The sequence below is a fragment of the Scyliorhinus torazame genome, chromosome 6 (assembly GCF_047496885.1).
Source record: "Scyliorhinus torazame isolate Kashiwa2021f chromosome 6, sScyTor2.1, whole genome shotgun sequence".
NCBI lineage: Eukaryota > Metazoa > Chordata > Chondrichthyes > Carcharhiniformes > Scyliorhinidae > Scyliorhinus > Scyliorhinus torazame.
This window is the reverse complement of record NC_092712.1, coordinates 165,589,531-165,605,158: the sequence shown is the minus strand read 5'-3', so window position 1 is coordinate 165,605,158 and position 15,628 is coordinate 165,589,531. Positions and strand designations below refer to the sequence as shown.

The 15,628-nt window shown below is 48.3% G+C and overlaps 1 protein-coding gene across 1 annotated transcript in view; it reads left to right on the top strand.

Annotated features, from left to right (window-relative positions):
- The window catches only part of pdk4 (pyruvate dehydrogenase kinase, isozyme 4), an 80,289-nt gene that overhangs the window by 27,701 nt on the left and 36,960 nt on the right, over positions 1–15,628 (top strand). Inside the window, exons 4-6 of the mRNA XM_072509056.1 lie at positions 4,052–4,236; positions 5,651–5,740; positions 8,977–9,054. Of these exons, the coding sequence (XP_072365157.1) occupies positions 4,052–4,236; positions 5,651–5,740; positions 8,977–9,054 (353 nt within the window). The remainder of the gene's footprint in view (positions 1–4,051; positions 4,237–5,650; positions 5,741–8,976; positions 9,055–15,628) is intronic.

Sequence of the window (15,628 nt, the reverse complement as noted above, 5' to 3'; positions counted from 1 at the left end):
CTCATTGCGACCCTCGTATTTAATACCTTAGACATGGCATCGGCAACCCCCCCCCCCCCCCGCACACTTCGCATACCTGTCCTCCACCCCAAAGAATCTGCTCATCCGGGCCACTGTCATGTGAGCCCGGTGAACGACCTTAAATTGGATCAGGCTGAGCCTGGCGCATGTTGCCTACTCAACACGTCCGCCCAAAGGCCCTCCCCTATCTCTTCCCCCCCCCCAAGCTCCTCCTCCCACTTTTGCTTCAGCTCCTTGGTCTGCGTCTCCTCCGATCCCATAAGCTCTCTCTATATGTCCGAGATGCTCCCCTCTCCTATCCATCCTCTAGAAACCATCCTATCCTGAATCCCCCTTAGCGGCAGGAGTGGGAAGGTTGGTACCTACCTCCGCAGAAAGTCCCGCACCTGCAAATATCGAAGTTCATTTCCCCCCACCAATGCAAACTTCTTCTCCAGCGCCCTCATATTCGGAAATCTCCCCACTATAAACAAGTCCCCCATCCTTTCAATCCCCGCTCTCTGACAAATTTGGAACCCCTCCCCAGGGCAAACCGGTGATTATCACAGATTGGGACCCAGACCGATGCTCCCACATGTCTCCTCCACTTCCCCCAGACTCTCAGGGCCGCCACCACCACTGGACTGGTGGAGTATCGCACCAGCGGGAGCGGCAGAGGCACTGTTACCAACGCCCCCAGACTTGTGCCCTTGCAAGCAGCTGCCTCCATGCGCACCCACGCCGGCAACACTGTCTCATCCCCCGGTGCAGCCTGAAATATTCCGAAGTCCTGTTTGTCCGTACACTTGCCTGGTACAGCAACCTGACCCAGTCAATAAAGCCCCTCCCAAAACCCAACCGCTCCAGCACCTCCCATAAATAATCCCACTCAACCCGGTCAAAAGCTTTCTCCGCATCCATCGCAACCACTACCTCAACCTCCCTACCTTCCGGGGGCATCATGATCACGTTTAACAGCCTTCTGACATTGGCCACCAGCTGCCTCCCCTTAACAAACCCTGTCTGGTCCTCCACAATAACGTCCGGTACACAGTCCTCAATCCTGGAGGGCAAGATTTTGGCCAGAAGTTTGGCATCTACGTTCAACAAGGAAATTGGCCTGTAAGACCCACATAGCTCCGGGTCCTTGTCCCATTTCAGGATGAGCGAGATCATAGCCTGTGACATTGTCTGGGGCAGAGCCCCTCTTTCCCAAGCCCGGTTAAAGACCTTCATCAACACCAGCCCCAATATTCCGGAGAACTTTTTATAGAACTCGAGTGGGTACCCGTCCGGTCCCGGGGCCTTACCCGACTGCATAGCCTTCAAACCCCTATCTATCTCCCTCAGCCCCTCTACTAGCTCCCCATCCACCTTCGGGGAAAGTCAGCTCCTCCAGGAAGTGCCTCATCCCCTCCGGCCCTGCAGGAGGTTCCGACCAATACAACCTGCTATAAAAGTCCCGAAAGGCCTTGCTCACCCCTGCCGAGTCCTCTACTAAATTCCCATCCCTGTCAATAACTTTCCCTATTTTTCTAGCTGCCTCCCTCTTTCTGAGCTGCTGTGCAAGTATCCTGCTGGCCTTCTCACTGTGCTCGTAAATCTCCCCACTCGCCCTTCTGAGCTGCTCCACTGCCCTCCCTGTGGTTAACAAGCCAAATTCCGCCTGTAGCCTCTGGCGTTCCCTTAAAAGCCCTGCCTCTGGAGCCTCCGCATACCTCCTATCAACTCGTAAAATCTCCTTTATCAGTCGGTCCGTCTCTGCCCTGTCTGTCCTGTCCCTGTGCGCCCAGATTGAGATCAGCTCTCCTCTCACCACTGCCTTCAGTGCTTCCCAGACCACCACTGCTGAGACCTCCCCCGTATCGTTTACCTGCAGGTAATTCATCATTCAATTCCTCAGCCTCTCGCCCGCCGCTTCTTCCGCCAATAGCCCTACACCTAGCCTCCATTGCGGGCTCTGCTTGCTATCCATACTAACCTGCAGGTCCACCCAGTGTGGAGCATGGTCCGAGATTGTGATTGCCGAGTACCCAGTGTCCACCACCCCAGCCAGTAGGGCCCTACCCAAAATAAAATAAATAGATCCGGGAGTACACCTTATGTACATGGGAGTAAAAAGAAAATTCCTTCGCCTTCGGCTGCCCGGATCTCCATGGATCCACCCTCCCCCATCTGCTCCATGAGCCATTTCAGCTCCTTTGCCATTACTGGCACCCTGCCCGTTCTCGAGCATGACCGGGATCAATAACTGTATTAAAATCCTCTCCCATGATCAGCTTGTGCGAGTCCAGGTCCGTAATCTTCCCTAACACTGTCTTTATAAAATCCCCGTCACCCCAATTTGGCGCATATACATTGACCAGCACTACCTTCATCCCCTGCAGCTTACCACTAACTATGATATATCGACCTCCCACATCCGAGACTATTCCCACCTCAAATGTCACCCGCTTGTTTACCAGGATCACAACCCCTCTAGTCTTTGTGTCCAGCCCCGAGTGGAAGACCTGACTGACCCAGCCTTTCCTCAACCTGACCTGGTCCACTACTCTGAGGTGCGTCGCCTGCAACATTACCAAGTCCGCCTTCAGTCCCCTCAGGTGCACAAACACACGTGCCCTCTTTCCCGGTCCATTTAGCCCCCGAACATTCCAGGTTGTCAGCCTAGTTGGGGGGCAAAGTGCCCCCCCCCCCGATCAGCCATCCCCTTGCTTGGGCCCGCCTCCAGCCTCTGCGCCACCCCATGGTAGCCCCCACCCCCGACCTCCTCAGTGTCCCTCCACCGAAGTCCCTCCCTCTTCATCAGAACCCATCCCCCCCCCCCCCCCAGCAACACTACTCTAAAACCTAATCCATCTAGTAAACTAAACTTATGCACACCCCCCACTGTGCTTCCATGAGCTAGCTCACCCAGCTAGCTTAGTGGCCCCCGTCCCCGGCGCCAAGAAGTCTCCCACCTATTGTCCCTTCGCTCCCCTCCCCCCGCTCATACAAACAAACTCCAAACAAACGCCCAACAACAAGAAAACACAAAAACAAAAGCACACCCCACCGAAACTCAAACAGGCACGTCTCCATCCCACTAAAGTGCACATCAATAAAAACAAAAGGGACATTGCCAACATCCACCGCGAAAAAGAATCCAAAAACGAAAAATCAACTTTTTCCCCCCTCCTCTTTTTCTTCAATGGAACCCCAAAAACAGACACGAAACAATAGGAGAAGGCATAACCAATTTAAAAACAGGAAAGCAAAACCCCAAAAAACCAAGGGGAAAAACAGAACAAAGGGGCCCAATATAGGCCAACAAGTTGTCTCAAAGTTCGAGAGTTCTGAGACCCCCACCAGTCCTTTTCTTTTAGCAAAGTCCAGCGCCTCATCAGGCGACTCAAAATAGTGAAATCGCTGTCAGGAGCCAATGGAGGACGGGAGTGGATTTCATGTCTGCTTCTGGTCCCACCGATCGCACTGGCCCTTTCAGGCCTATGAGTATACAGTAGAGGATATTGTCATAGCTGGAAGTAGTGAGTCAGCAAACTGTCCTCTGCTACAGGATATTGGCATAGTGAGACAACATGCAATTCCACTGCATAGGTATTTTGCGGTTGACCAAAATATATTTCCCATCATCATTTTCAACAATATATTAAATGAAAAGTTTTTTTAAAAAAATCTAAATTCTCTCCTCCCTCCTTCCGCCCAGTGATCCCTCCATCCTCCTGTCCCCTCTCCCGCGCTTGCCCATCCCTCCTCCCCATGCCTCCCTGTTCCTAAGCCTCATCTCACTGTTTCCTATGTGCATTTTGCTGTCTTCCCCCTAGTCTCTCTCCTCTTATCCCTGGCTGGGTCTAGTTATTTCACTGACCTATAACCTGCTTGACTCTCTCAGTGATCATTTCTTGATTCACCATGTTGAATATCTTTTCAGCCCAACCAGCGATATATAATATTCCAATAAGCATGATACTCAGACATTTAGGGCTCCCTATTTTAGTTATTTTAAGTGATATACTGTATTATAAATGATTTATAGCACTGTATGTTTTAGCTTCTCAGATTCACTGATCAACATCCGAAATCGGCACAATGATGTCGTTCCGACTATGGCCCAGGGAGTCATAGAGTATAAAGAGGCATTTGGGGTGGATCCCGTAACTAATCAGAATGTCCAATACTTTTTAGACCGATTCTATTTGAGCCGAATCTCTATCCGCATGCTCATCAACCAGCACAGTAAGTATGAGTGGAAAGCCATATGGTGGACAGTGACAACTCACCATAATAGTACCTCTAACTACAATATGCCAGCTGTTGATGCCATGTCAAAACATTTACAGGGTTGATGCAAAAGTGAAATATGGTAGATGCTGGACATCTGAAATAAAAACAAAAAGTGCTGGACAGCCCGCAGCAGAGCAAGCAACCCATGCGTAGAAATAAATAGAGAGGATAATGGAGGGGAGGGAAGATCTGAAAGAGAAGGCTTCCACAACCTGGAATGCGGCGGAGAAAGATAAGTAGACCGATGGGGAATCCACACTTCAAGCACATGCCCACATCTCCAAATATAGTCTTTTTAGGAGTGAAATAAGTTAGTGGGAAATGGGCATACTGTCTCAAATGGTTCTGGATGCTGGACCAATTTCTGTTTGGTAAGGGTATCGGGGATCTAGATTAAAGGTGGGAAATTGGAGTTGAGGTCTAGATTAGTCATGATCCCGCTGAATAGTGAACAGATTTGAGGGCTGAACGACATACTCCTTAGAACATAGAGCTCCTGTTCTAGTTTTCCGACCAGAAATTACTTGGTTTACAGTAATTGCTACAGATTTTTCAAATAACTTGCACACTACAAATTCTTTAAAATGTAATTGTTTTAACTAAAAATGTTAGTTGTACCCATTGGCCATCAGAATAGTTGTTCCATTAGCCTAACTACCAACCCATAGGTTCTGGAGAATTATTAAATTCATTAACTACCGATTATTTAGATTTCATTACATTCTGGTATTCTGACCTGTTAATGGATATAAAATGCTCTCTTAACATTCTTTGTTTCCTTCCTGTCCATTGCAGTCTTATCGGCATTATTCTTTAATGACCCCACATTCACCCTTTTCACCTTCCTTCTCTAAATATACTTATAAAAACATTGCATGTAAGTGTGGTAAGCTTTTGTCCATACTCCCTTGTTGTACTTGTGCACCGTTGTTATGTTTCAACAGATGTTGAACTGAACTTGAATTACAGCTAAATTGGGATTAGAATTAATTGACACTTTTTGTTTTTATATTGCAATATTTCTGGTATAAAATACATGGGCCCACAAAACCTAATTGCACTTTCAAATTAGATGGTGCTATTTCTGATAGTATCAGTTGCCTTGGAAGTATAGGATGGTACTATCAGTGTGAGTTGTCTGGACATTAATTTGGCTTTGCAATAGAATTGAGCAATATTTAATAGTTGAAAAAATGAGTCGATATTGTCAGTAATATAAACCGTCTGTCAAAATTTGGGGTCTGGCCTTGAATCTGAATAAAGGCACTGACTACTTCAAACCTCCTTATGAAGAAGAATTTCTTGGTATGTAATGTAACAAAGCTACCTAAGATGATTCCTTTTTGTTACTTTATTATCATACCAGCTCTTGTTTTTGACGGCCGAAGTAATCCAGCCCATCCCAAACACATTGGTGGCATTGACCCTAACTGTGATGTGGTTGAAGTGGTGAAAGGTAAGTAATATATTGAATGAAATGCAGTAACTGAAATGTTGTAGCATTAGTATATCTACACTATATCATTATTTCCATATTGTTAATCATAATTTGAATTTGCAAGATATTCCATTAACATGCAACTCCCAAGGCCCCCTCCCCCCCAAAAAAAGGCCCCACACCACTTGGACCTCTCTCCCTACCAGACTGACTGCAGGGTTCAAGAAGGCTGCTTATCACCGCCGTCTCGAGAGCAATTAGGGGCTGTTTAGCACAGGGCTAAATCGCTGGCTTTGAAAGCAGACCAAGGCAGGCCAGCAGCACGGTTCAATTCCCGTAACAGCCTCCCCGAACAGGCGCCGGAATGTGGTGACTAGGGGCTTTTCACAGTAACTTCATTGAAGCCTACTTGTGACAATAAGCGATTTTCATTTCATTTCACCTTGTGTAAGCTTCCTCCTTCCTCTTGACTAGAAGCTCCACTTCTCTTGTCATCCAAGGCTCCTTCACGTTACCATTCCTTCCTCGTCTCAGTGGGACAAAACTAACCAGCACTCGCAACAAGTGCTCCTTAAACAACCCCCACATTACTGTTGTGCATTTCCCCGAGAACAACTGTTCCCAATTTATGCGCCTCAGCTCCTGTCTAATCGCAGTATAATTTCCCCTCCCCCAATTAAATACCTTCCCATGCGGTCTGTTCCTACCCCTCTCCATGACTATGGTAAAGGTCAAGGAGTTGTGGTCACTGTATCACTGAAATGCTGTCCAACCGAGGCACCTGGCCTGGTTCGTTGCCAAGCACCAAATCCAATATGCCCCCCCCCCCCAAGCCGGCCTATCTACATATTGAGTCAGGAATCCTTCCTGTACACGCCTGACAAAATCTGCTCCATCCAAACCATTTGCACTAAGGAGGTTCCAGTCAGTATTAGGGAAGTTGAAGTCACCCATGCTAACAACTCTGTTACTTCTGCACCTTTCCAAGATCTGCTGCCAATCTGTTCCTCCATCTCTCTACTGCTATTGGGGGGTCTCCAGTAAACTCCCAATAAAGTGACTGCTCCTTTCTTGTTTCTGACTTCCACCCATACTGACTCAGTGGACAAACCCTCCTCGACTACCTCCTTTTCTGCAGCTGTGATATACTCCCTAATTAACAGTGCCTAATTAACATTAATCGAGTTGGCACATTGTCACCCCTGTTAGTTGCAACTCTCATCCAGGCCTTGTATTCTACTACATTATGTATTTCAGGGAAGTTGCCCAAAGTCATTCTGTTTGTTGCCGTTGGATGATTTTCTGATGTTGAACTTTAGGCAAAACAAATCACAAAATAATCTGTTCATTCTAAAAATGACTCCAATTTCCTCCAGTGGAGGGGCTGTCTATTGAGTCAGTATGGGAATGGTAAGGTGAAGGAGTCTTGGATGATGAGAAGTGGAGCTTCTAGTCAAGAGGAAGAAGGAAGTTTAAGGTTGAGGAAGCAAGGATCTGGCACGCTCTAGAGGGTTACAAGGTAGCCAGGCAGGAACTCAAAAATGGACTTAGGAGAGCTAGAAGGGGGCATGAAAAAGCCCTGGCGGGAAGGATTAGGGAAAACCCCAAGGCATTCTACACTTATGTGAGAAATAAGAGGATGATCAGAGTGAGAGTAGGGCCAATCAGAGATAGTGGAGGGAACCAAAAAGAAAATGTTGGAAAATCTCAGCAGGTCTGGCAGCATCTGTAGGGAGAGAAAAGAGCTAACGTTTCGAGTCCAGATGACCCTTTGTCAAAGCTAAGAGTCAGGGAAAGTGGGAAATATTTATACTGTGGTGTGAGAATGAAAGATGAGTCATAGCCACAGAAACCCAGGGAAACGGGGTACTAATAGCCACAGAAACCAGGGGGAAAGAGGGCAGTCCCCTGAGAGAACAAAAAGTGTGAAAGGCCAAACAGCAGAGAAACTAACATCAGAGGGTAAATTGTGACAGATGTAGATGTGGGGTGGGGGGAAGGGGAAGCAAAGGGAAGAAAGTGTAACGAAAGGTGGATAAGGGGGGGGGAGGGATTAAATGTTTATAAAGAAAGACGAGAGAAAGAAATGGTTAAAAAAAATAAGTTAAAATGAAATGGGATGGAAACAAATGGGACGAGGTGGGGTAGAGCTAATCATCTGAAGTTGTTGAATTCGATGTTGAGTCCGGAAGGCTGTGGTGTGCCTAACCGGAAGATGAGATATATTCCTCCAGGTTGCGTTGAGCTGTAACATTGTAGCAGGCCAAGGACACATGTGGCATAGGAGGAGGGTCTTGTGTTAAAATGGCAAGCTACGGGAAGGTCAGGGTCCTGAATGCGCACAGACCGAAGGTGCTCAGCAAAACGATCACCCAGTCTGAGTTTGGTCTCTCCGATATAGAGTAGACCACATTGGGAGCAGCAAATGCAATAGACCAAATTGGAAGAGGTGCAAGTGAAATGCTGCTTAACCTGGAATGTGTGTTTTGGGCCTGGGATGTTAAGCATAGCCGACAAGTGCGGGTGAGGTTGGTTCTTTACACAGAGTGGTGGGTGCGTGGAATGCACTGCCAGCAGAGGTGGTGGAGTCTGAGTCATTAGGGACATTTAAGCGACTCTTGGGCAGGCACATGGACAGTAGTAAATTGAAGGGGTGTAGGTTAGGTTGATCTTAGATTAGGCCAGCACGGTAGCATTGTGGATAGCACAATTGCTTCACAGCTCCAGGGTCCCAGGTTCGATTCCGACTTGGGTCACTGTCTGTGCGGAGTCTGCACATCCTCCCCGTGTGTGCGTGGGTTTCCTCCGGGTGTTCCGGTTTCCTCCCACAGTCCAAAGATGTGCAGGTTAGGTGGATTGGCCATGAAAAATTGCCCTTAGTGTCCAAAATTGCCCTTAGTGTTGGGTGGGGTTACTGGGTTATGGGGATAGGGTGGAAGTGTTGACCTTGGGTAGGGTGCTCTTTCCAGAGCCGGTGCAGACTCGATGGGCCGAATGGCCTCCTTCTGCACTGTAAATTCTATGATTAGGATAAGTGGTCAGCACAACATCGTGGGCCAAAGGGCCTGTACTGTGCTGTACTGTTCTATGTATTGCTGAATGTATATTTTTTAAGCCCCTGTGCTTAGAGTGCTGACATTGCTTTAAATATGCAAAGGATTTCTAACAATATGTATTGAGAGTATACAATTCTGATTTTTAAGAGAGTTAATCAAATGGATAGTAACGTATTCCCATTTCTGATGAATTAACAGATGCCTGTGAAAGTGCAAAAATGCTTTGTGATCAGTATTACTTAACTTCTCCTGAGGTGCTGATTAATCAATTCAATGGTAAGTTACATTGTATCTTTGTCTCATTGGACTATTGCTTTCAAGATCTTTTCCAACTGGAGAAAGTCATAATAGGTCCCCCAGCCAGGTCGCCACGCCCGATGGCGTATCTGACCTCCCATTCAGCAAGATCCTTCGCCGGGCAATTAATGAAGCAAAGGCCACAACATCGTCCTCCTTCCCCTCCATCAGCTCCGGCATTTCCTTTTTAAAAATTTTTTTTTAAATATGATTATTAACACAATTTTTCTCCCTTACAAACAATAACCCCCCCCCCCCCCCCCCGCCACGTAACAAAAAAAAAACGAGAAATCGCGCAGAGCAAGATATATACATGGCAAAATGATATATTTACACAGCTTTGTACACTGGCCCTCACCTGTACGTGCCAGTTTCCCCAACCCTTCATGTTATCTCTTGCTCATCCACCCTCCCAGGCAGTCTCCCCCCCCCAGGATGTCGTCCCTTCCCCCCCCCCCCCCCAGGTTGCTGCTGCTGCTGACCGACCTTCCTCTAACGCTCCGCGAGATAGTCTAGGAACGGTTGCCACCGCCTGTAGAACCCCTGCGCAGACCCTCTCAAGGCGAACTTAATCCTCTCCAACTTTACAAACCCAGCCATGTCATTTATCCAGGCCTCCAGGCTGGGGGGCTTCGCCTCCTTCCACATTAGCAAGATCCTTCGCCGGGCTACTAGGGACGCAAAGGCCAGAATGCCGGCCTCTTTCGCCTCCTGCACTCCCGGTTCGTCCACTATTCCAAATATTGCTAGCCCCCAGCTTGGCTTGACCTGGACTTTCACCACCTGAGATATTGCTCCCGCCACTCCTCTCCAGAACCCCTCCAGTGCCGGGCATGACCAAAACATATGGACATGGTTCGCCGGGCTCCCTGAGCACCTTCCACATCTGTCCTCCACCCCAAAGAACCTACTCAACCTTGCCCCCGTCAAGTGTGCTCTGTGGACCACCTTAAATTCTATCAGGCTGAGCTTGGCACACGAGGAAGCTCCGGCATTTCCAATACCCCAAGATTCCACCATTGGGTCCGGCCTGACCTTCACCCCCACAATAATGGACAGAGTCCCAAACACTGCTTCCCAGTACCTCTCCAGCTTCTTGCAACCCCAGAACATGTGCGCATGATTCGCTGGCCCTTGCCTGCACTCGTCGGCCACCCCTTGAAGGAACCCACTCTGCACTGTGAATGCTGCTTTGGCTGAGTGAGTGTGTATTTGAAGTTGGGTGGAAACAGGGAGTCAGGTGGAACTGGGAGAAGGTGACACTGGCAGCTGAGACTACATGGAAGAGAACTGACTGGTAAGTCTCCAGGGAGCAGAGGCGGAGAGAGGAGTTCAGACACCGGACCTGAGGTTAACAAAATTCAAAAAAAGGTGCTGTCACCAGAAAATGGTGACTTGATTGGCTGATGGGGAATCTGCACTCAACTTGAAACAAAAACATTGTTAAACTAATTAACCTAATTAATTACTTAATCATAAGTAGAGGGTTCTCTAAACCAAAGGCAGGTTAAAAAAAATGAATTAATTGACTACTTTAACTTGTATAGCTTAATCTTTTGTAAAAAGGGAATAAATAAGTCTTGGGCAGGAGAATTCGCACCCGTGATATGCTTCTCCTGTGTTATGTGGCAGATCATGGAAGCTCTGGTGGCCACGTGTGCAGGAAGTGTGTCCAACTGCAGCTATTGACTAACCGCGTTTCTGAGCAGGAGCTGAGGGTGGATTCACTGTGGAGCATCCACGATGCTGAGCAGGTCATGGATAGCACGGTCAGTGAGGTGGTCACACTGCAGGTGAGGATTGAACAGGCAGAGAGGATGTGGGTGACCACCAGGAAGAGTAGAGGTAGGCACGTAGTGCAGGAGGCCCCTGTAGCCATCCCCCTTTCTAGCAGGTATATAGTTTTGGTTACTGTTGGAGGGGAAATTGTGCAGGGGAAAAGTGTGGCAGCCAACTTAATGGTACCACGGGTGAATCTGCTGCACAAGAGGGTAGGGAGAGGAATGGTAGGACTATAGTGGTAGGGGATTGAATTGTTGGGGAACAGATAAGCGTACTGTGGCCTTCAACGTGACTCTAGAATGGTGTGTTGCCTTCCTAGTGCCAGGGTCCGGGTGTCACTGAATGACTGCAGGGCATCATGAAGGGGGAGAGTGAAAAAAAAGAGGTCATGGTACATGTTGTTACCAATGAAATGGGTAGAAAGAGGGATGAGATCTTGCATCAGGAGTTTGGGGATCTAGGCTGTAGACTTAAAAAGCAGGACCTCTTTGGTTGTAATCTCTTGATTACTCCCAGTGCTGCAGTGCCACGCGCTAGCGAGTATAGAAATAGTAGAATAGCGCAGATGAATGCGTGGCTTAAGAGTTGGTGCCGGAGGGGGGGTTTTAGATTCCTGGAACACTGGGACAATTTCTGTGGAGGGGGTGGGACCTGTAAAAGTGGGACGGTCTACATCTGAACCAGAGCGGGACTAGCATCCTTGGTAATGGGTTTGCTAGTGCTGTTGGGAAGAGTTTCAACTAATTTGGCAGGTGGAGGGGATGCAAAATGATAGCAGAATAGGGACAGTGTGTAACACACAAAAGCAATCAAGTCAGAGGGACAGTAAGAAGTCTTACAACACCAAACCAGCAGACATAGGAGGGGCCACCGTCGTACTGAACAGAACAGACTACTGCAAAGAAGTGTACCGACAACTCAACAACCAGGAACACTACAGACAGTTACCTGCAGATCCGACCAAAGAACACACCCACCAACTCAACAGACTGATCAAGACATTGGATCCAGACCTTCAGAGCACCCTACATGCTCTGATCCCACGTTCTCCCCGAGTTGGAGATCTCTACTGCTCCCTCAAAATACACAAGGCCAACACACCAAACCTTGGTGTGTTTGTCCATAGATCTCTGAAGGCAGAAGGGCAGGTTAATAGGGTGGTGAAAAAGGCACCACCTTTATCAATCGTGGCATAGATTACAAAAGCAAGGAAGTCATGTTGGAGTTATATAGAACATTGGTGAGGCCACAGCTGGAGTACTGTGTGCAGTTCTGGTCGCCACATTAAAGGAAGGATATGATTGTAGTGGAGCGGATGCAGAGGTGTTTCACCAGGATGTTGCCTGGGACGGAACATTAAAGTTGTGAAGCAAGGTTGGATAGGCTTTGGTTGTTTTTGCTGGAGCGGAGAACACTGAGTGGCGACCTAATCGAGGTGTACAAGATTATGAGGGGCATGGACAGGGTTGATAGGGAGCAGCTGTTCCCCGTAGTTGAAGGGTCGGTTATGAGGGGACACAGGTTCAAGGTGAGGGGCCGGATGTTCAGAGGGGAGCTGAGGAAAGTCCTTTTACCCAGAGGGTGATGACAGTCTGGAATGCACTGCCTGGAAGGTGGAAGAGGCGGGTTGCCTCACATCCTTTAAAAAGTATCTGGATGAGCACTTGGCACATCTTAACATTCAAGGCTATGGGCCAAGTGCTGGCAAATGGGATTAGGATTGGCAGATCAGGTGCCTTTCATGCGACGGTGCAGACTCGATGGGCCGAAGGCCCTTTTATGCACTGTATTTTTCTGTGAATCCTCGCCTGAGTCATATGCACCCTATGCACTACCTTGAACTGAATCAAGCTCATCCTTGCGCAAGAGCTTGAATTCACCCTACGCATTGCCTCACATCACAGACCCCAGTCTATTTCCCCCTCCAAGTCCTCCTCCCTCTTGCTCTTAATCCACACCGTTTGCATCCCCTGGCTCCCCCAACCACCCATATATGTCCCGAATCCTACCCTCTCCTGACTCGTCCAGGAGCGGCAATTTCTCCAATAGAGTATATTCCTGCAAGCCGGGAAACGCCCTCCGCTCTTTTCTTTCAAAGTCCTGCACCTGCATATTCCCAAGTTTACTCCCCCTCAGCAACTCAAACCTCTCCCGCAACTTGCCCAAACCCGCAAACTGCCCTTCCAGATACAATTCCTTCACCCTCTCCAGTCCCACCTCCCTCCGCTTCCTCTATATCCCATCCATCTCCCCGGCTTAAACCTATGGTTCCCGCACAATGGCATCAACACCAACATCCCCTCCAATTTTAAAGTGCCTCCTCGACTGATTCTACACCCTGACCATCGACTGTAGCACCAGGCTCCCCATATACTTCCCCGGAGCCAACGGCAGCGGAGCCATCACCAAGGCCCTCAAACTGGAACCACAAGACATAGGAGCAGAACTAGGCCATTCTGCTCCGCCATTCAATCATGGCTGATATGTCTCAGTGACTTGGACTCTCGGCCTTCTATGCCGAAGAGTTCCACAGGTTCACCACCCTCTGGCTGAAGAAATTCCTCCTCATCTCTGTTTTAACGGATTGTCCCTTCAGTCTGAGGCTGTAGCCTTGTTTTCTAGTTTTTCCTACTAATAGAAACATCCTCTCCACGTCCACTCTATCCGGGCCTCGCAGTATCCTGTAAGTCTCAATAAGATCCACCCCTCATCCTTCTAAACTCCAACGAGTACAGACCCAGAGTCGTCAACCACTCCTCATACGGCATGCCCTTCATTCCAGGGATCATTCTTGTGAACCTCCTCTGAACCCTTTCCAAGTTCGGCACATCCTTCCTTAAATGCGGGGCCGAACTCAGCTCCCAATACTCCAAATGACCAGAGCCACCTTATAATAATAATAATAATAATCTCTATTGTCACAAGTAGGCTAACATTAAAATTGCAATGTGAAAAGCCCCTAGTCGCCACATTCCGGCGCCTGTTCGGCTTCACAGAGGGAGAATTCAGAATGTCCAAATTACCTTACAGCACGTCTTTTGGAACTCGGTGGAAACTGGAGCACCCGGAGGAAACCCACGCAGACACGGGGAGAATGTGCAGACTCTGCGCACACGGTGACCCAGCCGTGAATCGAACCTGTGACCCTGGCGCTGTGAAGCCACAGTGCTAACCATTGTGCTACTGTGCTGCCCATATTAATAATTTTTAAAATGTGGTTTGCAATATATTGTAAAGCAGTCACACTAAAGCACTCCTGAATTTGAAAAATAACAGCAGAGGCAATTCCAAATTGAATATCTGTATCCCATTACGGCCTCAGAAGTGCATCCCTGCCCTTGTATTCTCGCCCTCTCGACATGAATGCTAACATTGCATTTGCCTTCCTTTCTTTTAAAAAATATTTTTACTCTCCTCCTTTTCCACATTTTCTCCCAAATTTACACCCTACAATAATCAGTAATGAATAATGTCAATTCCCATATCAATAACGATTCCATCCTCTCACCAAACCCCAAACATTAGCCCGCATGTTAACATAAACAAATGACAAAAAACAATCAGGAATCGCCCATAGTCACCATTAACACATACAGCAATGTTCAATGTAATCCAATTCTCGAAAGTGCATAATGAATAACGCCCAGGAGTTGTAGAACCCCCCCCCCATCCTTCCCCTCAGTTCAGATTTGACCTTCTCAAGAGTCAAAAATTCCAGCAGGTCCCCCCCACCACGACAGGGCACAGGGTGGAGAGGTTGATCTCCACCGTAACAGGATCCGCCTTCGGGCGATCAACGAGGTGAAGGCTACAACGTCTGCCTCTGCACCCGTTTCCAACCCTGGCTGGCCCGACACCCCGAATGTGGCCTCCCGAGGGCCCAGGTTCAGTTTCACGTGCACCACTTTACAGATTATCCTAAAATCCTCCTTCCAGTAATCCTCCAGCTTTGGACAGGACCAAAACATACGAACGTAGTTTGCGTCCCCCCAACCCGCAACATTCACACACATCTTCTACCCCCTCAAAGAGCTGGCTCATCCTCACCCTTGTGAGGTGTGTTCTATATACCACCTTCAGCTGTATCAGCCCCAACCTCGCACACGAGATGGAGGCGTTCACTCTCCGGAGCACCTCACACCAGAAACCCTCCTCCATACCCTCACCCAACTCTTCCTCCCACTTTGCCATGACCCCTTCCAGTGGTGCCCTCTCCTCTTCCAAAATAGCTCTGTAAACCGCTGACAATACCCCCTTCTCCAGTCCCCCTGTCGTCAGCACCTTCTCCAGCAATAACATTTTTAAAATTTCAAAAATCCAAATTCAAAAAAAATCTCTGCCCCTGGGACCGGACTTCAAACATTGCCTGCCAGCGTGGCAGCTCCTGCTTGAAGGACCCGTTGCGCACCCTTCCACCCCCCCCCCCCCCAAAAGAAAAACACCACAGATGGCAGGGGTAGGGCACGGCTAGCCCCATACAAACTTGCCAACTTTTAACTCCCCAAAATACAATATACAATAACACCAACAAACAAAAGAAAAATATACCCACCCTCCGGCAACAAACAACAACCATAACCTCAAACCTTTACAGATGCAGATCCTCCATCTCACACCAACTCTCAATTCTCCCCCAGTTTATGGTCCCTTATAAAGTCATTAGCCTCTTCTGGCATTTCGAAATAGTGCTCGCGGCCTTTAAAAGTGATCCATAGTTTCACCAGGTCCAGCACCCCAAACTGCATCTAGCTGTGATACAACACCACCTTGG